Source organism: Syngnathus scovelli, chromosome 8, assembly GCF_024217435.2.
Source record: "Syngnathus scovelli strain Florida chromosome 8, RoL_Ssco_1.2, whole genome shotgun sequence".
Classification (NCBI taxonomy): Eukaryota; Metazoa; Chordata; class Actinopteri; order Syngnathiformes; family Syngnathidae; genus Syngnathus; species Syngnathus scovelli.
In genome coordinates this window covers 9,296,741-9,321,790 of record NC_090854.1, presented here as the reverse complement: position 1 = coordinate 9,321,790, position 25,050 = coordinate 9,296,741, and the positions used below count along the sequence as shown (strand labels likewise).

General features: G+C 43.0%; 3 protein-coding genes and 1 long non-coding RNA gene across 5 annotated transcripts; 2 read left to right on the top strand and 2 right to left on the bottom strand.

The window, feature by feature from the left end:
* Positions 1-117: 117 nt before the first annotated feature.
* Positions 118-9,208, top strand: stk24a (serine/threonine kinase 24a (STE20 homolog, yeast)). Of its 2 annotated transcripts, none has more exons than XM_049727519.2 (11): positions 118-624; positions 2,765-2,995; positions 3,870-3,926; positions 4,000-4,108; positions 4,450-4,607; positions 4,893-5,078; positions 5,157-5,302; positions 5,373-5,505; positions 5,842-5,919; positions 6,003-6,139; positions 6,534-9,208. In XM_049727519.2, exons 1-11 carry the CDS (start codon positions 583-585, stop codon positions 6,565-6,567), a joined length of 1,311 nt encoding a protein of 436 aa, XP_049583476.1. In that variant the 5' UTR covers positions 118-582; the 3' UTR covers positions 6,568-9,208. The 2 variants fall into 2 exon arrangements, with proteins under 2 accessions (XP_049583476.1, XP_049583477.1); XM_049727520.2 differs by lacking the exon at positions 118-624 and adding an exon at positions 671-2,032.
* On the bottom strand, positions 8,715-15,927 carry ino80da (INO80 complex subunit Da). The gene is made up of 9 exons (XM_049727477.1): positions 15,710-15,927; positions 14,904-15,631; positions 14,729-14,831; positions 14,435-14,659; positions 14,233-14,366; positions 14,002-14,135; positions 13,682-13,932; positions 13,455-13,612; positions 8,715-13,354 (listed from the first exon to the last, which is right to left on the bottom strand). The coding sequence occupies exons 1-9, from the start codon at positions 15,925-15,927 to the stop codon at positions 12,411-12,413; spliced, it is 2,895 nt and encodes a 964-aa protein (XP_049583434.1). The 3' UTR covers positions 8,715-12,410.
* A 2,045-nt stretch (positions 15,928-17,972) lies between these two features.
* Positions 17,973-19,479, top strand: LOC125973429 (uncharacterized). The gene is made up of 4 exons (XR_007483143.1): positions 17,973-18,118; positions 18,877-18,987; positions 19,175-19,273; positions 19,370-19,479. It is a non-coding gene; the product is annotated as an uncharacterized lncRNA (long non-coding RNA).
* Positions 19,480-21,264: 1,785 nt separating this feature from the next.
* On the bottom strand, positions 21,265-24,202 carry cmklr2 (chemerin chemokine-like receptor 2). Its single transcript, XM_049727557.2, has 3 exons — positions 23,910-24,202; positions 23,058-23,160; positions 21,265-22,992 (listed from the first exon to the last, which is right to left on the bottom strand). Exon 3 carries the CDS (start codon positions 22,988-22,990, stop codon positions 21,905-21,907), a length of 1,086 nt encoding a protein of 361 aa, XP_049583514.1. The 5' UTR covers positions 22,991-22,992; positions 23,058-23,160; positions 23,910-24,202; the 3' UTR covers positions 21,265-21,904.
* Between the last annotated feature and the right edge of the window lie 848 nt (positions 24,203-25,050).

Here is a 25,050-nt window from a genome sequence, read left to right as displayed (position 1 = left end):
TAACTTTGCTCACGACTTGTGTTCTTCTGTGACGTTCTTGACCTGGTGCTGACGTCACCCACACAACGCGCTGTTCTTCACTCCGATTGGCTATGCCCACAAAATGAAAATGACATTAACAAAGATGGCGCCGAGGGAGCTAGAAAAGTGTTGAGAGCAACTAACGATACAACTACATAACAGTGCATGTTCGGAAACCATTTGGGAATATTTTCAGGCCAGAATTCCGCTTTAACAAAGGGATGATTTCGCCTATATTTCGACAGCTCACGCAGGACCCCCGAGACAGAATTTAAAGCAAACTGGAACTGTTTGTCAACTAGCAGTTGAAGTAGCTTAGCGTCGCAATCGTTAGCTAACTGCGGAAGGCAAGGGGGACGCGGTTCGAAGTACAAGGCGACACAAGTCGAGCCCGAGCTTGTAAATCAAACAACTTTTGCTTCCGATATCGTGACTAGTTTCGCCCGGACTGCACTGCGGACCCGTGTCGTCTTAAACAGGGGTCGGTAAAGCGACCACATCGCCGAAGAGGCAAGCTGTTAAACGAGGTTGGAAAGCCGTCTTCTTAGCTGACTTGACGCAATGGCTCACTCCCCGATACAAAGTGGGCTTGCGGGGATTCAGGTAAGTTCCATACATCCAACAACTAAACATTATGATTTTAGTGAATTTTTCGCTGCTTGTGGGGTTCTTCTCTAGTGTCACTACTAAGCTGCAACTGTATTCAGACTTTCTTAGCACTCTGTACATTGTGAGGGCTTAAAACTAATGGAAATTGTAGAATGTCATGTCATTTCATCAGAACTTCTCTAAATACGGCTTTTACACAACCTCTTTTGTGCTGAAGTCAATAATACACTTTGAGCGAAAAGAAGACAGATTAGGAAGTATTTATGTTCAGTAGCATTACCCTCAATATCACATTTGAGCGATTTCTGGGGAGAACAAGAAATTTAACAAATGAGGGTTACGTTGGCTAGAATGAGAGTATAGTTTGCACGATTTCATCTTGTTGATTGCATCACAGTTTTGAATATTTTGATAATCTACACAAATATTAAGAAAACTGTTTTATCTATTGCTACTTTTAATCATATCATAAGGTATATATATATATTTCAGTGTCTTAGTATGCACCATAATTTCTCAAGATGGTACTTTACCCCAATACAGAAGTTGAAGCTCCGATATTTACCTGTATGCACACATCCCTCCTCAAAACAGCCAACTTTATACTCCTTATATTTTCATTAATTCAAAACAATATAATGAAGCTTTGGAGGATCTTGCATACTATTATCATTTATAATCCCGAATGGAAAATTGACACAGAAGTTCTGCTATTAAACAAAAATTGTGATCCTAACAGCTGCTAAGATTTGTAGCCTTGTTTAAAATGGGAAAACCGTGAAAAACCTTACATAATAGCCTTAGTTAAAAACTACGCTAAATACTGTAGCCGTGAGTCCTTTAACCAGACTTTATTTTTGATGCTAAGATTTCGTAGTACCTTTTTATGCATAGATTTTTTTTGTACTTTGAAAGTCAGTTACTTCCCAGTTAGACAAAGTGCAGTTGTGCAATTTCCTTCTTCTCGCTTAATTATCACTTGAAACATATTGTACCGGGCAGCCAGGACAGTGTGTGCCACAGTGTTTTATATAACGGGATATCTGTGAATATCCCTTCACAGATTAGAAATAGATAAAAGTGAGTGCCAAATAATCATCCACATTTTATTGATGCTCAACAAGATAATCATCCATCCATTGACTGCCCAAATCCATATCTGTCCTCTCCGAATTATGATATTTTAGCAAATACACATCATGAGGAGTTTTGGGAAAATGGTGACCCGCCGCCGCCACAGGTTCCATTACAGCCAGTGGGATCATAACGCGGAGATTAGTTGGCAGTTAGTGGTGAGGGCGTGGCCTTCGGACGGCATAGCGTGGCGTGTTTGCGGCACACACCGGGAGAGCATCTAACCCAGCTCAAGTCAGTGGCTGTAAACGTGCTGACTGCGACTATGGTGAGTACATTCCCAGCGCACGTACACAGCGCACTTGTTGTTTTAGCCGAGGAGCAGCTCAGCGTTGTTTTCACCTGGATGAGCGATGTTTGAATAGTTTTTTGCTTGTCTTCTTTCTGCGCCGCATTATTCTACGCCGACCAGGTTCTTTGTTGTAAAGTCCTATTGCTATCAAATTGAGTAGCCACACACACACCACACCCCAACTGCACTTTTTACAAGAGCAACAACTTGGCCGTCCAGCATCCCCTACAATGCATTAGCTCTTTTACAGGAAACTGTCCTCCTGGGATGGACACTCATGAGGAATTAGCTTTGTGAGCTCCAGGCTGTCTTACCTGCTAGGTCGAGTACTGGACATGCATGCGTTGGACAGTGGTGTTATCATTCTGCTTTTTTTTATATATATATTGCGTGCAGCACTAAAACGAAAGCTTTTCATTGCTGTGCTCAAATGTATGGCTGCTGAACCTGTAATCTTTTGGTCTAATGATTGTATAGTAGGAAAGGAAGTGGGAGTGTCCCACTTCAGGTCCACTATTCCACTCTGGCGCTCTATGGGGAAATAAGCCATTTAGTTGAGTCAATAGAGCACCCCCCCCCCCCACACACACACACACACGCACACGCAATGTATTATGATATTGTCGAAGCTTAAAATGCTTAGGTCACGAATTGAAAATGAAAAATACTATTTGAATGTTCTCACACTTATTTTTTCCCGTCCCTCAGAACCTCAAAGCTGACCCAGAGGAGCTTTTCACCAAGCTGGAGAGGATAGGCAAAGGTTCTTTTGGCGAGGTGTTTAAAGGCATCGACAATCGCACACAGAAGGTGGTGGCCATTAAAATAATTGACCTGGAAGAAGCGGAGGATGAGATTGAGGACATCCAACAGGAAATTACAGTTCTCAGCCAGTGCGACAGTCCTTTTATCACCAAGTACTTTGGATCCTATCTCAAGGTGAGCTCGAGCGGAAACGTCTGGCGTTGAACTTGGAGCATGCCGCTCTCAGAAATATTGCAGGTTTAGCGGGCACGTCCTTGGGGAATTCAAGTGGTTGGGCACGAATGCGTCTAGATACGAATAAATGAGGCTCAAGTTGAAAACACTTAAATGCAGGTAAATGTTGCAATGTAAGGAAAGAAAAATCTTTGGCATTTTGGTCATCTCTCATAGTCACAGCAACTACAAAGGGTCAGTTGTGGGTTGTAAATATTTCGTCTTGTTATACTACGTTCTCACATTGTGCGATTATGCTTACTGTGCCTCTAATAGCATTTAGTGGGCTACTTAGGGGCAACGCGGAGAGTAATGGCACTCCATTATGTCAATTATTCCTCTGGCTGAAGGAGAGAATTGGGGCTTTTTGGAAGTAGGTATATTTTTGTTGTCTTTGGGGGATGCACTATGCTAGTGGTGGGAAACATCGTAGCTGGAGAAAGATCTTTGGTAGATTAGGAGGGGTTGCTCGGTGCCCTTGTGCAGATTCACCTTTCAAAATAAAGCCGGAGAGTTCTCACAATTCAAATTTGTGCAAGTCAAGTTATCCTTCATAAATGACCTATTGTATGTGCTTGCCTTGCCTCTTACTTAATGTTAGATAAGAAGTCCTGCTATTTCATTGTCGAACCTTGGCCCCGCTTTTCCTCCACAAAAAAATAAATAAAACCGAAACAAGACCTGCCCAGCCCTCACACTTCAATAAACGCCCTCATAAAGGTTTGCATAATCCTGCAATATATGTCTGTAAATGTAAGCTAAAAAAGAATGGCGGTCCACACTCCTGAAATATTTATTGAGTGAACACTCAAAATTCCTCTCCTGTTTTTTTCAGGGAACAAAATTATGGATTATTATGGAATATCTGGGCGGAGGGTCGGCCCTTGATTTGGTAAGTCAGTCTTCAAAAACATTTCACATCCATTTTGCTTTTCAAATGTAAAGTCACTGAACGTGTTTTGCAGTTGGAGCCGGGCTCCTTGGATGAGACTCAGATTGCCACCATTTTGAGAGAAATCCTAAAGGGGCTCGAATATCTGCACTCTGAAAAGAAAATTCACAGAGATATCAAAGGTGAGAAAGTTGATGATTAATTAAAACTGTGTGCCGTAAATGGAAAGCAGGAAGCGCACTTTGGTGAAAATACAAATCCACGGTTAAAAGTTGAAGAAGAATGCGCTAAATATTAACAGAACCCTCCTGCGCTATGACATCATCTCTTGCGATAAACACGTACACGGCTCTCGACGGTCACGTTTGCGCTGATGCTAGTGCTAACAACTAGATATGTCATTCTGCCATCAGACTTGAATGCTGAACATCATCAGAAAAGACCTGTTCTCTTTTAATCCACAATATTGAGTTCAATTTATGATGTCATCAAGAGCAGTAAAGGTCAATCGTCTCATTTTCAGCTGCCAACGTGTTGCTGTCGGAACAAGGCGAGGTGAAACTGGCCGACTTTGGCGTGGCGGGCCAGCTGACTGACACTCAGATCAAAAGGAACACGTTCGTGGGGACTCCTTTCTGGATGGCGCCCGAAGTCATAAAACAGTCGTCATATGATTCAAAGGTTAGAATGGGTGGATTTGCTTGTTTATCAGTTAGTAGCAAAACAAAACGGCAAAAGAATTCATGGGTGGAGTGCTTGAGGTTTTTATTCAATTTAATCCTTGTTTTCTGTTTGTGCCTTGACTAAACTGTCGTATTTTGGGAATAATGTCTATGAGTCATGGTGCTTTGTCATCTCGCCCTCAAATAAACTTGTGCCGCTTCAGCCAACCTCGTTACATGTCAATACTCGAACGTGCCTTTTTTTTTCTTTTCTTTTTCTTGTCGCCGCATCTTGGCCGCGCAGGCAGACATCTGGTCGCTGGGCATAACAGCGATCGAGCTGGCGAAAGGAGAGCCGCCCCACTCGGAGCTCCATCCCATGAAGGTCTTGTTCCTCATCCCAAAGAACAACCCACCGACGCTGGAGGGAAGTTACAGTAAACCACTGAAAGAGTTTGTGGAAGCCTGTTTGAATAAAGAGCCTAGCTTTGTAAGTTGGTCGCTTTTCCCCGACCGACACCGGCACGTTTGACTCTTGTAACATCCTCATTGCTTAATTTTTCCACAGAGGCCAACCGCCAAAGAACTGCTGAAGCACAAGCTGATCGTACGGCACGCCAAAAAGACATCCTATCTGACCGAGTTGATCGACAGATACAAGAGGTGGAAAGCGGAGCAGTCCCGAGACGAGTCCAGCTCCGGAGACTCCGACGAGTGTGTTTGGTGCCGTCGTCTTCATAGCGGCCAAACGAGGGCGCCAAACTGACCCGCTGTGTCGTTGCAGGGAGGCGCAAGGACAAGCATCTGGAGTAGACACCACCGCCAGTGATGCTTGGTTCTTTGGCACCATCAGGGAGAAGGAACTGAATAAGATGCAGAACGGGGCCATGCAGCCTCCCGAGCTGGAAATTCAACCGGTAAGAACGTGAAAAAAAATTTCCTTGAAAGTTTCTGGCAACCCTCGATGAGAAATGTGGGATTTTGGAAATATTCCAAAGTGGAAAATTCACAGAGACACAGGCCCTGCCAACAAAAACAAACGTCTGTGAGTAATTAATAGCTTGTATTTGCATGTAAATGCCACAAGAGACCACCAAAGGACTACTTTTGTCCGAATTAAATTCCTGAATGCACTGTACTTGCATGGAACCTGCTTGTTTTTGTCAAGGTTATGCTAAAATAAACAGTATATTCCTTTCTGAATTTACACCAATGAAAGGGAGTTCTAACGAGCGGATCATTTTTATTTTTAGACCTTACAAGAACCGGAGAGTCCAAAGAGGCCTATGTCGCAGAGCTTATCATCCATCTTCTCTCCGTTATTTTCTGAGGTAATTAACAATTCTAGACGGAGCCATTTGAAAGAAAAACAAAAGACTGCTTCTGAATTAATATGCTGCTGCTGTGATTTTAGTTGAAAGCCAAAGGAGAGACCAGCAATGGCAAGCCGGAGGCTGCCGAGGCGCTGCAGAAAGCCATTTTAGAAGCCGAAGACATACATCCGGGCGTGTGTGACTCGCTGGTGGCTGAACTGCTGCAGAGACTTCAGAGGTAATAGACTCACATGCGCGCACGCACACACACACACACACACACACACACACACACACACACACACACACACACACACACACACACACACACACACACACACACCGTGTACATTTCTATCTTAAAACCCACATAAACCAGATATCAGGCTCAATTGTCTGTGGTTGTCGTGGTGAACGCTTTATGTATTTGTTTGTTTTTTTAAAAATAATACACGGGAAGAGGAACTTGTAAAAAGAATCGCAAGATTGAAGAGGGGGAAAAAAATCATAGATAATTTCTCCAAATCATTCAGCCCTAGTTAGGATTTTCAAATGACAAAAGGTGAGTTTTGTGGCAAACGCTTGCTTGTTGAAGAGACTAAATCTGTCCCCTGTTGTGTCCTCTATGTCAGGTTTTCCGTGCCTCAGACCCCTGCCAGTCATTGAGAAAAATAAAAAAAGCACAATTGAGCACCTTGGTGTGGACGCATGGATGAAGGCTTGCAAGCCGTCATAGGATTTGCGCTCCATCACTCATTAGCCTCCCAGCGCACCCGCACACCACTAGAGGGCGCTCTTGTTGGCAGGAGAGTGGACCTAAGCCATTCTTCTCTCTTGAGCTCCTACTTTGGAGCTGTGCTATGTGTGTGCTTGTGCGTGTTTTTTTTGGAAAACTCAGGTATCCTGCTTTTAAGGTCCTCTGGGAGGTCAAATGAGCTCTACAGGATGGTTGTAAAAACTTGTAAATAAGTACATTTCTACAGATACAAGAACAAAATAATAATGGTAATAATAATAATAATAATGTGCTTGTACAGATGGCCAAACGCAGACTGTAGATAATATTGGTTGTGAGATAAATATGTTGAGAGTAGAACGGCCATATGTGAGATTGCCTTCTGACTGTATATCATGCTTTGATTTGTGTACATTCAAAGTCCATCATTTCACACCACGTGACACCAAACATCCTTTCTGGATTATTCTCACACACAAATGCTGTCATTTCATTTATTTTTTATTTTTTTTATTTTAACCGTCAGACTGGCATCAATTAGCGAAGAGCTTTGGAGATTCTTTGTGGCTGAGTACATTGCTGTCTTGTGTGTTTTGGTCAATCGTTCACTTACGCCTATGTGCATTTCAACAAAGTGGAATCCTCTAGACAGGTCCCTTTAATTTAGTTTTACTATAATCTTCTAAATTTCTGAGATGCGCCTTTACTTGAGTCAGTGAAGGTCAGGGTTCTAATCAAATTTGCCATTTTGGTGCCCAGCGGAAAACGCGTGAGAATCCCAACCTTAGACTAAGAAAGAGGTGCGCTTGCATTTGGAGTGCTGACTTTTACAGGAGGACAGAGGTTTGTGTTTGCATAATAGAAGTATAAGAAACGGCACTTTGCACGGGCTTGATTGTTTCCCCGTTTCGTAGGCTACAATGCGATACTAAAGTCCATCTCTTCGAGTTGTTTTTCTGCTTTACCGAATGACTGACTTGGAGTCTTTTCTCCTGTCGGAGTCCAGCGTGCTTGATTTTTCGAATTCCTCTGACTGCACTTCTAGTTTACAGAAATGCCTTTTGGGTAGCCATACAACGCACAAAGGTAGTAACAGAAGACGCGCAGTACATGTGGGCCAGTGGAAAGAAAATGTGAGAGCGTGCAGTCAGTGACGAGTAAGGAGGCAGGTGACTTGAGATGACGTCACGTGCAGTAAATAAGAAAGTCGCTAGACGGGGGGTCCAAACAACAAACTAGCGGCAAATGCGACTTATTGTCTTTTTGTTTTGCTGTCTGAGGCTCAGACGAAAAATAACATTTTGATTAAATCCAATGCTGTTAAAAATATTTTTTTCTCAATAGAAACAAATATTTATGTACATTTCCCAAATAATTTTGTGTATATATATATATATATATATACATATATATATATATATATATTGGTTTTAGAAGCAAAAGAAAGATATATATTGAACTTTCTCCTCCATGCAAAGTTTGATTTGTGAACAAACCACCTTATTTCAGACGGCCCATATTGATTCTGAATGTGACGATGTGTTCAGTGCAGGGGCGGCGCTATCCTTGTGCTGTACAGGGCTGTGGGTCACCTTGAAAAAAGGCTGAAACACAGTAACAGTTTTCAAAAATGTTTATCATTAATTAATTGGTATTTAGTGTGTTTAATAAAGTTAAAAAGGTCTAAATTGCGCTTGAATCCCTGGAATCAATTTTTTTTTTTCTGAAATTTTGGACCCCCACGGATTAGCGCGTCATAAACTATCAGTGGTTGAGTACGTGTGACAGTGCAGCAGTATGACGCCCGGTGGTCGGTCCACTTCACGTATGCGTTGTAGCACACATTGAGCAGGACGACCAAACGTGTTGATTGTTGGCTTGACTTGAATCATTCTCAGATGATGTGACGTTGCAGTTTTGGGACAGAATAGGAGCAGCTTTCATTTGCTCAAATCAAAATCCCATTGAGGATACAATGCTGGATGCTCGGACTAAAATAGTTGTTTTGCCGCAGTGTTTGTCGATAAACTAAATTAGGTCCTCAAAATCAAATATTTACAGTTGACTGACTTGACTGTTCTTTTTTTTTTTTTTTCTGCTCCCCAGTGAAACGTGCCATTTGAGAACACATTTCAACTAATTCTATTATGACTTGCACCTTTTACATGCTCACAATAGACTCATTTTCATGTTTTTGCGTTGCACTTTGTCTGATTTTTATTCGGTATGTGGTACTTACCGAGGCTACCAATATTCTGTCGCGCCTACACCGCCGCTTTTATTGTCATTCCGCGTCCCATTTCGTGTGTCATGGCAATAAAGCTTAGTGTGACGGCCAGGATTAATAATGTCTTAGCACAACTATATTCTTCTTTCAAACTATTTTTATAACCCAGAGGAGCAGTATTATTTAATAGCGCTAGCAACGTCTGGTGATGTGTCTTAAAGAATCGGTAAACACTGGAAAGCAAATGTACATTTTATGTGATGACTCCAATAGACATGTTTGTTCATGTTGGGTTGATTGGACTTTGTCAAATGATTATGACAGAAATAAAAATCTAGCACAGATCTTATGTATTTTTGTCATTCATTCAAACTGAGCTCATTTAAAATTACTTCCGATTGGATTTTCTTTGCACGTCTGTTCAGACTTGAATTTGATAAGCAAATACCATGAATCAAATATTATATTTTTTTTTTATCTATTTTGGTTCATGGAAATTTTATTTTGCCTGAATGAAATTTCAAGATTTTTTTATTTTGTCGCAACATTATAAATAAAACAATAAATACATGAATTACAGGGAGAATGTTTGACTGTTTTACATTACATTGTCCTTCAGTATTTGTTCACCTTTACGTTAGAGATGAAAATGTTTTTGAGTTAAGAAAATTAAGTAAACTTTATTGGCTTTAGCAAAACATCAAATTATGTGGCACACTGGATCAATTAATCTGTAAATTAGATTAGGTAATTTTTTTTTTTTAAAAACTCCATAATTTCTTTGTCAGCAAATACCTCACAGCAAGTTTTATTTATACATCCAAAAACAAAAGATCAAATTTGTCACACTATATACAGATATTACATACAGTGTTTGTACACATATTACATAACTTGTACACAAGAAAAATAGACATAAAAATGTAAACCTTTTGTATACAAAAAATACCTTAGACAAATAAAACAAGGACCGTTAACAAAAGGTGACTAGATTTGCGCTCGTCCTAGCTTTCAAAACCAAAAGACGGTACATTCAATGAATATGGAATTTGTCAGCCATCTTTGAATGCAAGCGGTCGGGTGCCTACTGTTTGTTTTTGTTCTACATCATGTCAGGTGAATTGGGCGTGGCGACTACTCATGCTAAATGTGGATAGGATACAGCAAAATTACCTTGTTTAGCTGGCAAAGAAACAATCCAAATATAATATATAGATACGATAGGTTTTTCTCCACTTAATGTAATAACACTGCAGGCGTTTGTGGTGGAGCTACAATGATGTGTGTTCTCTTTGGAAAGGAGAAGGAACTGGGCCTTCTCACAGCTGGAAACTGGCAATGAGCGTGAAGAGTTGCTAACGAGCAAGCAAAAATGGAAATTTATATATTAAAAAAAAACACGTCAGAACAGACATGCAGTGACACACACGGCAGGCTTAAATCCTTTAACTTCTGTGCAAATCCACCTTGAACTACGTCCGTCCACTAAATATTAGGGGGGGATGAATAGATTCCTGTTTCGATACCTTTTCATATGCACTGAGTTTCTCCCGGGGTTTTGATAGCTATTAAAAAAATATTCTTGGACTACTTAACATGACAACATACACAGCAAACAGACACCGATCCATCCCAATGGCCCAGAGAGCTTTTACAACCCGTTTGATCACCAATTTTAAAAACATGAGACTTGTTCTACACTCTACACGTTCCACTGAACACATTGCAAGTGACTATTTCTGCCCATTTGCTACTCAATAATTCACTGACAAACCCCAGGATAGAGCCCGTTAACGCTATACACCCAATACGCAACAATGCCTCACCAGAGTTGCCCAACTGTTATTTTCCTTAATTTAAAATCCTGATTATTCACCCCGAAAAAAAAAAAAAAAAGCTTAAAAACTGACCGAGTCCTCTTAAACACGCCAAGTAATGGCACTGTGCTACAGCTCCCTGGTGAGAGACAAATGAGAAGTTTTAATGCAGATGTACATGTGACGCAAAGGTGTTCAAACTTGTCCTCAGAGTGCCACTTTGCAATTCTTAAAATACTAAAAACAATTGCAATTTGATTCATTTTGGAAAATTGCTACCTCACAGCTTCATAATAAAGATAATGCAAATACAATAGTTTAAGGAAAAGTGGGAACATTTTTTAATAAATGTGCCTCTACTCGTCTAAAAAAAACGGTATTCAGATTTTAATATAGATTGGAAATTGGAGCAAACAATTTTTTTGCTTCTGAAACTAAATTATCTTTATTCCACTGGAGAGTTATAAAAAGATTTTATTTTTATTTTTTTACTATTTTTTTTATTTCTCTGTCTTTGCATAAAAAACGTACGGCTGGCCAGAAGTGGCCCCCGGGCCGCAGTCTGAACACCCTTGAACGTTCAATGAGATCTAAAACTCAGCAGAGAGTTAAAGGAGCAGTCAGCACCTCGGAAATTTGACATTAAAGTCCCTGCGACTGTTATCACACTGGACTCACCAGGCGAAGCTACATGGAACCACTCGAATATCAGCAACACTGGCGTCAATGTATTTATTGCTTTAGTATTTAAAAACCTTTTGTGAAGTGGGTCGCACAGTGAGGTCAGAGATTTATTTGAAAAATCTGCGCAAACCGATAAATGAGCACATGTACAGCATACACACAATATAAAAACAGCTTTAAAAGTATTTGGGTGACTGTGTCTATATAAGTTTTTTTGTTTGTTTGTTTGTTTGTTTTAAACAAGCAGTGTATGAAACAGGTGGGACATGAAAACGATGCGGTGGCCAGCTGAGCAAAAGGCGAGAGGGACTTGTTCAGGATTGAAAGAGGGAAAAAGTTTTTCGGGATTCAGCCACATCTGTCAGCTTCACTTCTAATCTTTGACTAACGGACAAAATCTCAAGGCATCAAACAAGTGCACCAAAACCCACATGCAGCAGTACCTTGACTTGCGAGCTTAATTTGAAACTCTTTGATTTCCAACTATCCAGATTCATGCACTAATACACTTAGAACCTCACTTGTAATACAAATTGGCACACCTAGTAGAACAACCGTCTTTCCAAGAGTAGTGCCACTTCTAGACAACTAGTCTAACCGCAAGAAAATGCTCAAACGGCTTTCCGTAAAGCCATTTGAGCATTTAATAGATATCCATCTTAAGGTGCATGTGCTCGGGAGAAAGCTTTTTGTTCTCACTAGTTGACATGGTACTCAATGCTAACTAGCTTATAAGTCAAGGTACTTCCGTCAACGTCTTTGAGACCCCTTGGCGTTGTGCAAAATCATGATCCAATGTGTGCACCATTACCGCATCGAGTCAAAGGCTCAGGGTGTGCTATCGCCGGTGCAAAGTAAATCTCACTTGTAGGACACCGACATTTTCCTAGTGAAGCGAATTTGTGCACTAGTTGACATCTGTCCCTTGCTAGTACTACTAGCAAAGTACTAGATGTTACCTAGTAGACTCTCGATATCCACCATGGACCTTGAACGAGATATGGAGGATGGTGTATGAATGACAGCTTTCCATCGTCGCCTGCGCTCAGTTACTTTGTGTGAAAGGGGCGGAGGCGCCGTTGGCACTTGCAGTGGTGGCACTAACTATGGAGAAGCCGGCGGGCGGCGCCGTGGAGCTGTGGCTGGGCTGCAGGTCGTTGGGGATGCCACTGTGCGAGGCCAACTGGTGACCGAAGGCCGCGCTGAACTGCGGGAGCTGCTGCTTGGGCTGCAAGGAAGTCAGGGGATCGTGCGGGGACGAGCAAGCGGGAGCCGGGGGCGCGGTCAAGCCCGTCAGGCCGCTCTGAGGCAGGGCCGAGAGCGCGGCCAGAGGCTGCAGCGTCACAGAGTTGACCGAGTGGCTGCCGGCAGGGGGGGTGGATAGCGACGTGGATATGAGATGACTTTCCGACGCTATGAGATTCCCGAACTGCGCCGGGTCGGCGAGGGGAAGGTTGTTCCACGATGAGCGCGGAGGTTCTAGCAGGAGAGGGGCATCTGTCTGGAAGGGGCCGGCTTGGGGCGAGGGTATTTGGTCGCTGTAGGGGGATGCCGCCGCCACATCCGACTTGGCCAGGATGTGAGGGGGACGCGTGCGGGCAAACGTCCGGTCGGGGGCCTGAGTGGCCAGGGAGCCAGTCGGGGGGGCAACCAAGGCAGCGGCGGCAGCTGACGTTTGGGGCAGGTCCGTAGGCCGAGATGGCGGCGAGGGGGGGAAGTGACTCGCGGTGGATTGCAGTATGTTCTCCTCCAGCTCCAGGCTAGCAAAGTTCTCCGTCTGGAGGCGACTATGGAGGATGTCCCCCATGCCACCCGGCTGGACCGCACCGGGAAAGACCGCCATGGCTCGGTGGTCCACTCCTTCTGATGGGTTGAGGTCTCCTATGGAGGTCAGGCACACTAGAGAGTCCGGATAGGACCCCATGGCCTGCAGGGCACGCACCAGCTCCTCAGCCTCCTCTGTGGTGGGTAGCAACTCTCCGTTCTTGCCTACACAACAAAATTACTTTAGTTAACAAATTAACTACAACTGAAATTGAAGAAAAAAAAAAGCCATATCACAAATTTAGACTTGAATTTGTGAGGACACCTTCAAACAAGTCGAAATCCTGAAGATCATCAGGCAGTCTCGGTAGAACGTCAGAAAAATCCTCCTGATTGAGCTCGAGGTCGTTTGGAATGTCTTCCATTTCATTGGTGATGTCATCCGGAAGTTCGTCCGTACTCAGTTCTGGAGTTGAGGGGCTCCTGCCAAAAAAGATTATGTTACGAAGCTGCGTGGAATGCAAAGTTGTCATGTTGCAGGTTCAAGCGGACCTGATGCTAGCCTGGGTGGACATCGCTAGGCTCATAGCCGGCATTCCCAGATACCCCTGAGGCAACGCGGGAGGAATGGGTTTCTGCGGCCGCCGCGGCACTCTCCTCTTCTTCTTGTGTTTTTTGGTGAGTGCCGGCGGTTTGGTCTTTTTGCGCGGCTTACGTTGGTGCTGTTGCTGCTGGTGGTGGTGGTGATGATGATGGTGGTGGTGGTGCACTCGCCGATTGCAGTCCCCGCGTAGGAAATTATCCTGCGCAAAACTAACTTTAAACACGATGCGGTCCACACCCGAGAAGACCATGCGCGACGACAAACGCACCATTTTTTTGGCATGCTCTTCACAGAGTGGCGTTTGATGCGTGATGTCGAACACAGGAACGGAGCACTGCTGACCGTCTGCGAACTTGGCTGTGCAGCTTGCAAATAGCTGCTGCGAGCGATTCAACAGAATGTCTACAGAGAGCAGTTAAGGAAGAAAAAGAAGGATGGAGATCTTCCGGTGAGATTAAGGTGAACATAAATTTTGCTGTTTTGAATTTTCAAAGGATACGCTGAAAACAGTGTTTGGTGAAAGGCAGCGCTCTGTTGTCGCAGCGTTGGCCTCGAGTGCTACCCGTACACGTCCCTGCGTCTGTGTTGGGCGCTTTTGTGGCTGCTTCGCCGTGGTGGCGTTCTGATCCAGAACTAAGGCAAGCAGAAATGAAATCGGTTGGATCGGTCGAGATTTAATGCAAAATCATTTTTGAGACTACCTTGAAGGGCTTTGAGAGGAACCGCGCAACTCCTGGATGAGCTGCCCGGTGCAGTCCGGGTTCTTACTGGCGGCGTGCACCAAGGCTTTGCGGAAGGCGTAGCGGTACCTCCTTTGGCGGATACTCGCCCTCTCCTGCCTGCACATGTGCTTGTACTTGTGCTGCAGGTACGAGCAAAGCCTCAGCAGTCGCGCTCTCCGCGACGAGCCGGCGTCCTCCTCCAAACTATTTTGGGATGACACAATCAGTTTCCGCTAGTGAGCTGGATTTGTGTGTTGACGTCATGTTACGGACCCGTGCTGCGGTCTCCAAGTGCTCAGGCCAGGAACGAATCTCTCTGCTTCAACTTCCTCATCGTCGTCGTCATTATCGGCGCTGTCCTCTGACCAGTCCAGACCTGCAAGAAAATCTGTTAGACAAAAAAAAAAACTCACCAAGATCTTAACATTTGGTGAGGAGAGTGAAGCACCTAAATGAGGAAAGAGGTCTCCGTATTCTCGGTGTCTCTTGGCACAAAGCTGCACCAGATGCTGCAACCTGACCAGGCAGCGAGCCGACGGCGAGTAGGAGCTGGGTCGCATGACCAGCGTGTGATTGGAAGCCAAAGGTGTTTTCCTGCTTAGTGACGGACCCGGTGGCTGCGCGGGATTGGCTGATGCGCTGACGGTGATCCCAGGAGGCATGAAGTTGACCGTCTGAGGTGGTGCTGGATTGCATAATAGACCCTGCTGAGGGGGCGGCTGGAGAAGACCTGACTGCTGCCGTGGGGGTTGCGTGGTGAGCGGCGACGAGGGGTGGACGCGGGGGACGGGGGAGGGATTAAAGTGCTCAGATGTCTGGAAACGGTCCGCCGCGTCCTGGCAGATTTTCTGGTTCAGCACCAGCCGGCTCTGTAATTTCTTCTTGATGGCGTTGCTTTTCCGAGGGGGACCCATCTCCTCCCCGTCCGTGTCGTCCTCGTAGAAGGCGAACGGATCCAGGAGTTCCCCATCGGGAAGGGCGAGCAGGCGCGTACAGGGCGGCGATGGCGGATGTTCGTTTAGACCGTTGGAAGCTAAAGGTAAAGAGGGCACCGTGATGTTGAGGGCCACCGAGTCCAGGTGAGCCCGCGAACGCATTTCTTCCAAAGCGTCATGTTTCTTCTTGCGCTCCTTCTTGGGGATGAAGCCGAGGACCTGCAGGTGGCTGTTGCAGTACCTGTAACAACAAGTAGAATACCTTTAAGTACACATATGTACTACATTGCTCCCGTATGTAGCACTAGAGTTTACCCACCTGCGATCCTCGGACTTCGGGATGGGGTTGGTACACCGCTGGCTGTTGTACTTGGCCACATATTCACACTGCTTGAAGGGGGCCGTCTTGTCTTCCAGAACATGCCGTATGCAGAAAGCGTAGCCATTGAGTCTGCGTTGCTTGCAGAGCTTTGGGCTGTACGAGCACAAGGGCTTATTGTCCACCTCTGAGAAATGTATGTGTTTGCCTTCATACATCACGTGACTCTTGTCCTTGACAACATCAGCTGATGGGATAAAGTCGGGGGAGAAAAGCACAAATGACATCATTAACTTTGAAATGTAACCATGCACATACAGCACTAAGACAATTGAGTATTCATTCAGTCATCGGTAAATCGGTTACGATAAGCGCTTCCTGTAGCATATACTTCAGTGCTTCAATACTTCAAAACCAATTGAAAGCCGTTTGAGCATTTACACGATATCCTTGAAGTCCATCTTAAGGTCGATATAGTAGTTACACTCACCCCAAAAGTAGAATGACTGGGACGCACTTGTGGGACAGTGGCATGTCATACTAGTACAGTCGTATTTTGAGTATGACACCACTGTTCTACTCGTGCCTGGAATTGTCTTATTTATGAAGCCTGGGAGTGAATTAGAACATGGACCTTTTATTTGAATATCAAGGATATCAAAGAAATGTTATTTGGTTACTACATAGTTGTTGGATTCAGTGTAACAGGAGAAATACATTAAAAAAAAAAAAACACTACCCCAAATGTATTATGCATTCATAATACTTAACAGTGTCTGCAATCACACACTTGAGTTATGGTTGAGGTATTTTAAAGTGGTCACATGAACTTAAGTCTGTAAAGATTTGCCAGTGTGGACACACACCCAATACACTAATACATGTGTGTGTACAGTTTAAGGGGGTGTTATTCGAATGTTGTGTAAACACTAAGCTACAGGTCACTTCACATAAGCGCAATCTATTTACCTTGGTAGCCGCTAACATTGACTTTATGCGGTTGTCGTTTGTATTACGGGCGCCAGTGTGCCTCCGACACCCGAGGCGTGCACATAGCGCATAATATGAGATGTGATTAAACAAAGGTGATGAAAATAAAAGTTCCTGTAAAATGAACACCAGCAACTACGAGGAAATTAATAAAGGACGTGTGGTTGGTTGCAAAAGATGACAGATATGTCTATTAAGGAGCTAGCTTGTCAATATTAGCATGTAGTCCGATGAGCAGTTTTTAAATTTTATTGGCCTCAATAGTGTATGTAACTAAATATGAAAGGTATCTATATTTTTATTCACAAATAAAATCATCATTTTGGTTCTTTATTTTTATTTTTCAACCTCACAGCTGCTTTGAAAATTCAAAACATTCGTTAGCTAGTTAGCTAAGGAAGCTAAAAACACGAAATAGTAGGCGGTAGCTAACCAGGAAACGGAAGCCTCTACAAATGGCAACAACACGAAGGGTCTATATTTATATTATTTGAAATCTAATTTGTAATGGAACACACACACGAAAAACATTAAAAACGATATCATTTTATTTCATTGCATATAAACACATAAACCACCAACACGTTCAAACAAAAGGTCTTCACCCGAAGCTTAGGCCTGTCCTCGGGAAGCCTACGTTGAAAATGATATTGGTGGCGTTACGCTATGACTTGTAAGCCAACCTAAAAAAATACATATATAAATATAATATTTAAACCCACCTCAGCGATTTGACTAAAATATGTGGATGTTCATATATCGGAATAAACAAGTGGCCTGTTAGCTTCGACAGGCGCCGGTGTCGAGTGATATTCGCCTCCCCGGCTAAAGGTGGCGCGAACGGGTGTCGCCACAAATCGAGGTCGAGGTCTGCCTTACCTTGAATTGGTACGGGCCGTTGTACGGTATTCGCTCCTGATAGACGGCCGAAATGTCTAATACGATCCGCTAGGCTATTCGCGCATCGATGTCCCAAGATAGATTAACAATAGTGATCTTCATCGAGCCCGGTGCGACTTGATTTTCGGATGGATATAAAATAAGCTCTCGATCAAATTTTAAGCACTAAGTAGGCTGCTACGGATTTTGTCAGATCCACGGCAGACTCCCTCACAGCACCACTACAGGCACTGCGGGGACATGACAACAACCCGCTCGACAACAACAACCTCTCCAACCATATTGGAAATTCAACTTTGTTAAGAGCGCACACAGTGTCGAAGTGTAACAAAAAGTGTGACAGTGTCGTTGACATGTTCTGCATTTGGCGCACGTATAAGGCGAGAGGTCCGATCGGGGCTTGTTTGAGTGACACAGCCACGTAGATGAGGCTTTCATCTCGGTGTGAGTGTCTAATGTGCCCTGCTGCAGTGCCACACTCTCACCCGCTATTCACTGATGATGGACCACGTGTCACAGGTACCAAAACAAACTCCTTTGCTCAACATCTTTTCTTTAAAAAAAAAAAAAAAGCCTATACTGAAATTAGTTTCTTGAAAAGCTACTGAAAATTAGTTTTGATGCATACAGTGTAAATGTTATTGGGTGTAGTAAAAACGTAAACAGTGTTATTTACATGGGAACATTTTTTTGTCTTTATTTTTCGGCACTCCGGGGGAAAAAAATGTTGCATTTTTGCTCACAAGAAAATCTTGCTCCTTATACTGTAACAAGAATTACACTGCTTACAGCAGGGGTCACCAATCTTTAGGAATCCGAGCAACTTCCCAAAAGTGATAGGCAGTGTTTGGTATTATCTGTCTTAATCCCGTGGTGGGGGGCTAAAATATTAAATCAAGAATTAAGTTTTACATTAAAAATACATTTTACACATCTAATTAAAAATTGAGAAAATTGTTGACATTTTGATTGAGAATTGGCTGCCACTGCAAAGTACAACCATATATATTTTGTTTTTAAATTACTTCCACTCTGACTTTACTTTTGTCTTGCCTGCACCTGCAAGAGAAGATAAAAGCACAATCTTAAGAGTGATGCCTCCAGTTTGGTGATAACATTTACTAAAGATTTTCAGAAATGTTCCATGGGGCCTGATGCAATCTCTTTCGGGACTTCTGCTGACTCACAAAGATAGTTGGAGGTGTAGTCCAGGCTTGCTTTCTTTCCTTTGCCTCCTGTAGTTGATGATTGTCACGTCTACAACTTCTCTGTTTCAGATATTGACTAGAGGAGTCGAATAACGGATTCGTCCCAATTGGGAGCAAAAAGCCAGCTTCTTCAATTGCAACAATTCCATGCAGTTAGAATGCAGATCAGTTCTGCAAAAGGTAAATAATGGGGGTAGCTTCTTTTTCATTTGGTGGTCTTACCTTCAGTGCAGCAACTGGGTGACCTTCAATCCCTTGCAAGTGTAAAACCAAAGCTATTTAGGGCATGCCTGGTTAAATGATCACCCGCTGTTTCACCATTAATTGCATACTGTGCCAGCAACCGGAGTCAGCACATCTTCCCTAGGTTTTAGGTGCCAAGTGCCTGGACTCATTTTTCACGAACAGCTGGGTAGGCCTTTGTCGCTTCAGGCTATCACAAACACATCGGCTAGGACCAGAGCAGGTAAGATTATGTATTTATTCTCTCATAACATGCAACATTGACGCAGGAACATAAAAAAATGCTTGTATGTGATCCACTCCTCATATCTTCTTATAGGTGTTGAAGGATATCACCTCTCACGTGTAGTATACAGATCATCAGCGGAGACACAAGTAGCAACTCAGTGACAAAAGTAGGTAAATAAAAATGTTGGACTTTAGTAGAAACAGGAAACTGGTCTTCCATGTCCGAGAAGTAAACACATACAGCATCAAGTACATCATTAACATTCCCAGACAATGTCGACATGAACATCTTCCAACAGGTCCTGTAATCTCACTGGTAATGCTGTGAAAGCAAAAAAAAAAAAAAGCCCTAATAAGAGTCATTTAAGGTTCTTGTCTGTCCAACACATTCCAATGCAATAGTAATGCAGTGACAATATTAATTGTAATATTAGCAGCTTCACAGCATGTTTGTGTTAAGAAGCCAATAGTGTTCATTACGACTTACATGGCATCAGATGAGATGGCTGGCACGCGTTCAATCCTTTTGTGAAAGAAAAAAAAAGTGACAAGGGCTTCATAATATTCGCCATCTAAAATGGGTCACTCAGTAGAGCACAAAGACGTGCATTGTCACAAACAAACTCAATTAGTGAGTTACTGTTACTCTTGTTTGCTTTAGATGAGCTGCCTTTGATTTAAAAAAAAAAAAGTCACGATAGGCAACTGCGCTGGAAAGTGGCCATGTGTGTTATCATTATTATCTTAACATTACCACTTACAGAACGTACATCAAAATTATTATAATCTTATTACAGCCATCTTCAACTAGATGCTAACAGATTTATCGTTGCTTGCGCTGTGTTACTTTATCATTAAAATCTTTATAGGGTTCGATGGCCCTCAAATACATGCGCACGATCGTTCTTGCCCCACCTCATTTTAGTCGGCAAGTGACTGCTTACTGCACACCACTCGTCTTGTCACTGCTTAATCAGAATTCATAGTCTTCAGAGTTTTAAATGTTCCATTTGATTTCCATAAATGGGCTACCGCAAACTCGGTCTGAATGAATATATTATTCAATGAGGTCGTTATATATATTTTGCGTCGCTATAACTAATTGTTACATACTGCATTTATTACACCGAAACTCAACAAAAAAAACTCAGTTTAATGGTTGTTTTCATAGAAAAGGTTTAATAATTTCCATCCATCCATCCATTTTCTGAACCGCTTAGTCCCCACGGGGGTCGCGGGCGTGCTGGAGCCTATCCCAGCCGTCATCGGGCAGTAGGCGGGGGACACCCTGAACCGGTTGCCAGCCAATCGCAGGGCACACAGAGATAGACAACCAATCGCACTCACACTCACACCTAGGGACAATTTGGAGTCTTCAATCGGCCTACCAAGCATGTTTTTGGAATGTGGGAGGAAATCGGAGTGCCCGGAGAAAACCCACGCGGGCCCGGGGAGAACATGCAAACTCCACACAGGGAGGGCCGGAGGTGGAATCGAACCCGCACCCTCCTAACTGTGAGGCGGACGTGCTACCCAGTGCGCCACCGAGCCGCCGGTTTAATAATTTTTTCTAAATAAACATTTTGGGAATTTCTGGAGCGAGCATTACAAAGTAGGAGTGAATGTTTTGAATCGCTTGACAAGTTAGGATGGTTTGAAATATTGAAAAAGGTGAATTGAAAAATAACAGAAATGACACATTCAGCAAATATTATTACAGTGACTGGATTTTGTTTAGATGTTTGCTATGTCAATTTTGTATGTCAGAGTTCAGCAAAGAGGGGAAACAAAAACAGGAAATGACTGAATTTGAAAGCACCAAAGTCTGCAGGGGAAAAAAAACAAAATCAAAATGCACATCTGGACCAAAGTCATACTTGTCTCTAAATAGCAGGCCCGGGAGAAGTCTGTGTCATTTTGTACACAAAAGTTCAAAGCTGTAATGACATAACCCAGACAATGTTGAAAAAATAAACTCAAAGAAAATACAGTAGAGCGCATTTATTAAAAGGTATTTAGTTGGAATATATTAGGTAAAATATATTTACATCACATTTCTACAAGTAATGTACTCTAGCAGAAAATATACATTTATACAAAACACTTTGAGTTCTACTGTCTTTATCTTTATCTTCTCAATTAAACAAAAAGAAAATCTGTAAAATGCATTAAAAACATCCAACAGAGCTGAGAAGAGAAATTTGCAATATGTTTATGTTAAAGACAGATTTGTAATTTTATAAGAGTAAAGTCTTAAAATATAACTACTTTTGTCAAATCTTTTTCCCCTGTGTAAAAAGATGTTTATTCTAGGCTTCACAATTTAAAAGTAAATGAAAAGATACAGAGTATTGTAGTGTGTTAAGTTTTTTCATTCAATGCAACTGTTGACTGAAGACATACACTATTATGAAAAGTCTACACACCCCGGTTCAGATGTCAGGTTCTTAAATTCTCCTCTCCAAAAGATTTTTTTTTTCATTCATTTGTGTGGTTCATTATTCCAGTCACATAAATGGTTGAAAAACTTTTAAGATCAATTATTCTCATTCTTTTCTAATATCACAACCCCCTGGCATTTGAACAAGGGTGTGTAGACTTTTAATAAGCCTCAGCCTATGTACAATCACAAAGTTGATGAGGCCACAGGCTCCTCCGGTGCACTGGCCCCCGCTTGAGGGGCCACTGGCAAAGATTCCATCTCAGTGGCCGACACAGACTGGCTTAGTTCCCTTAGCGAGCTTTTAGTTATGTCCAGGCATGCACGCTTCAGGATGTTGCGAACTTTTTTACCCAGAAGCACATAGAGCACTGGGTTAATGCAACTATGGAAGAATCCTAAGCTGGTGGCCAGAGGAAATCCCATTTTCAGCACGTTATGTAAATAGAGTGAGGAATGTATGGAGAGCTCCATCACACTGAAGATATGGAACGGGGCCCAGCATATAAAGAAAGCCAGGATCATGGCCGAGACTGTTTTGGTGAAGCTTGACAGGCGAACGGCTCCCTGGGATCGATTCACTTGGATCGTCAGAAGGATACCGGTCACACACATCGCGGAGAACGGCAAGAGGAATCCAACAGTGGTACGGACGGAGACCATTAGAATGTGTCTCGCAGCTGCCGACAGTCCATCCTGTGCATGGAAGTTGTTGAAGCACACCACTTTGTCGTGTAAGCGTATTGTGTCCCGAAAGATGAGCGCGGGGCAGCTCACGGCGGCGGCCGTGACCCAAATGCAGGCGCTGATGAACCAGGCCCGAGCGGGCGTTCGGCACCTCTGAGACCAATTGTGATGAACCAGCGAGACGTATCTGTCCACGCTGAGCACCGTGAGGAACAGGATGCCGGCGTACATGTTCATGACGGACACAAAAGAATTAATCTTGCACATGGCCACGCCGAAATCCCAGTGGAAGTCACGGAGGATGTAGTCGATGTAGAAAGGGAGGAAGAGCACGAAGACAAAGTCGGCCAAGGCCAGATTGAGCAGCCAGACACTGTTGACGGTTCTTTTGCTCTTGCATCCCGTCACCCAAATGACAGTTCCGTTTCCAATCAGGCCCAGTACAAAGGAAATAATGTAAATGACCACCGAGATAATATGCATGGCTTCTTTCTGCCTGTGGTCCACTTTAAGTTCTTCCATGTCACCATATTCCATGTAGTAGTCATAGCTGTAGTTTCCGTAGTCCTCTACAGAGTCGTCCATCGCTGCCGGGGGGAAACCCCATTGTCAAAATCATGCCAAGAATCATCTATAATTCTGAAGAACCTACCTGTTGAGTTCTCTCCTCGCAACTGGCGCTTCCCCAAAGTGATCCAGGGGTCACGGCAACCCGCTCATTCGGTTCCTGTGTTGAAGTGAGTTCTGGGTGTGCCCTGGATAAACATAATGTGAACATCCATTCGGGTCAACATTGCGGCAAGTGACACGGTTGACAGAAGAGGCTGGAGGAACCACAAGTGGATGAATCATTCTGGTCTTACACGGTCGAGGAACTTTTTGGGGAGGGCAGACAATAATAGTTGTGCAAGTTACTTTTTCACTGTAGTCATCAGTTATGAAATGTTGAAACCTTGTTCATCTGAACATTTGTGACATGACCAAGGTCACGTATACAGTGTAGCCGAGTTAAAAAACAAAATAAATAAATCAGCAACTTTTTCTATTAGTGTCAGATTTACTTTGAGGGGCAGAGTTTTCTTTTTCTTTCTCAGATTATGAAAAATACTATTAATATTATTAAACTTGTAATACATTTCAATATACTGTATATGGAAAACCAATGTTGTTTTGGAAATGTTTAAAGTCAAAATTCAAAGGACAAGCAAAACATTTCATCAAATAACATCTGTCTTTTATAGACAATTTTTTTTGCACCGAATCAAGCTCACATGTTTAAAATCTGTGACTGGTAAACAGTGAAATTTTGAGGAACTATCTATAAATGATTGCGTCATCAAAAAGGAGAGTGAATATTTGACGTGCACATTTAAATGACATTTAAATTCCCACATTGTATAACCTTATATTGCTTACCATTGGCAATCATTAAAGACACAGTTTATTGTCAAAAATACATAAAAACACCGTACAGTACAATTAAAACATTTAGAGAAGATCTCACCGAGCACAGAAGGACATGAACGATTTAACATCCAAGAAGCGTCAGTCTCCGGATGAAAAACTGGCCGTCCTTGCCTTCCACTCTGGCGAAGCGTCCCCTTCCAAGCGCCCGTGTGCACTCTTTCCGCGAGTCCATCCAAACTAAACTTTGTCGGAGGCTTTCCTTTTTGCGCAGAGATGTGTGGAGTGGGCGCGCCCCGCCTGACGCGTCACACACGCACCACGGATGGGAGCAAAGTTGTTATTGGTCGCCCGCGCGGATAAGAATGTGTTCATTCATCAGCGCTTTGGCTACTTCTCAGAGGCGCGACCTTCTCTCAATAAACAGAGGAACCGAATGTTGCAGTTTTTAATGGCACTGCTAAATGTTAGGTGAGCGCCAAGTCCTCCTTCATCTTCTACTGGCTTCTCTGATTTGGTTCCTTGAAATTCTTGGCAGCCTTTAAAATAAAACGACAACATGCGCTTACAGTATTTCATTTTTTTTATAATGCATTCCTCTATGCATGTATAATAGATCCACTGTCCAAATCCAGGAAGGGTTTTGAGCAATCAGCAAAATAACCACCTAGGCTACTATGATTTCTTTTTTGTCTCACAAACATCAACTCTGTCAGAATTTTAACATTATTGATTTACTATATGTTTGCCTTGAATATTATTCCAAATCTGCCCAAAAAATATTCGGCCTACTCACTTTGTAGTAGGGCAGTATATGACATGCAACTAAGCCATGTCTGCCATCTAGGGGTGAATGGTGATATTACACTCAAGTTAGGTTCAATTAAATAATTTGCTCTCGAGGCAGGGGCAGTGCCCCACTAGATTCAGCAGCAGGCGCTATTTCCCTCCATCCATTTTCCTAGCATGTCTTCATTAGGGCTGTGAGTGAGTTGGAGTTTATCCTCGCAGGAAAAAAAAGATAATATTAATCTTCAATTTAATACAGAGCTAAGATTGATTTGCTAAAATTTAGCAGCTAAATGAACGTGTATACTTTACAGTTATCACTCACCTGCAGTGTAAATGCAGCCAAGTGTCAAATTAAGCGCTGTTGCTGTTGTTGTACCCTAGGGACATCGCGTCGAGTCTGTATTTGCATAATGGAATTGCGATTATGCTACTGTATGACATATATATGT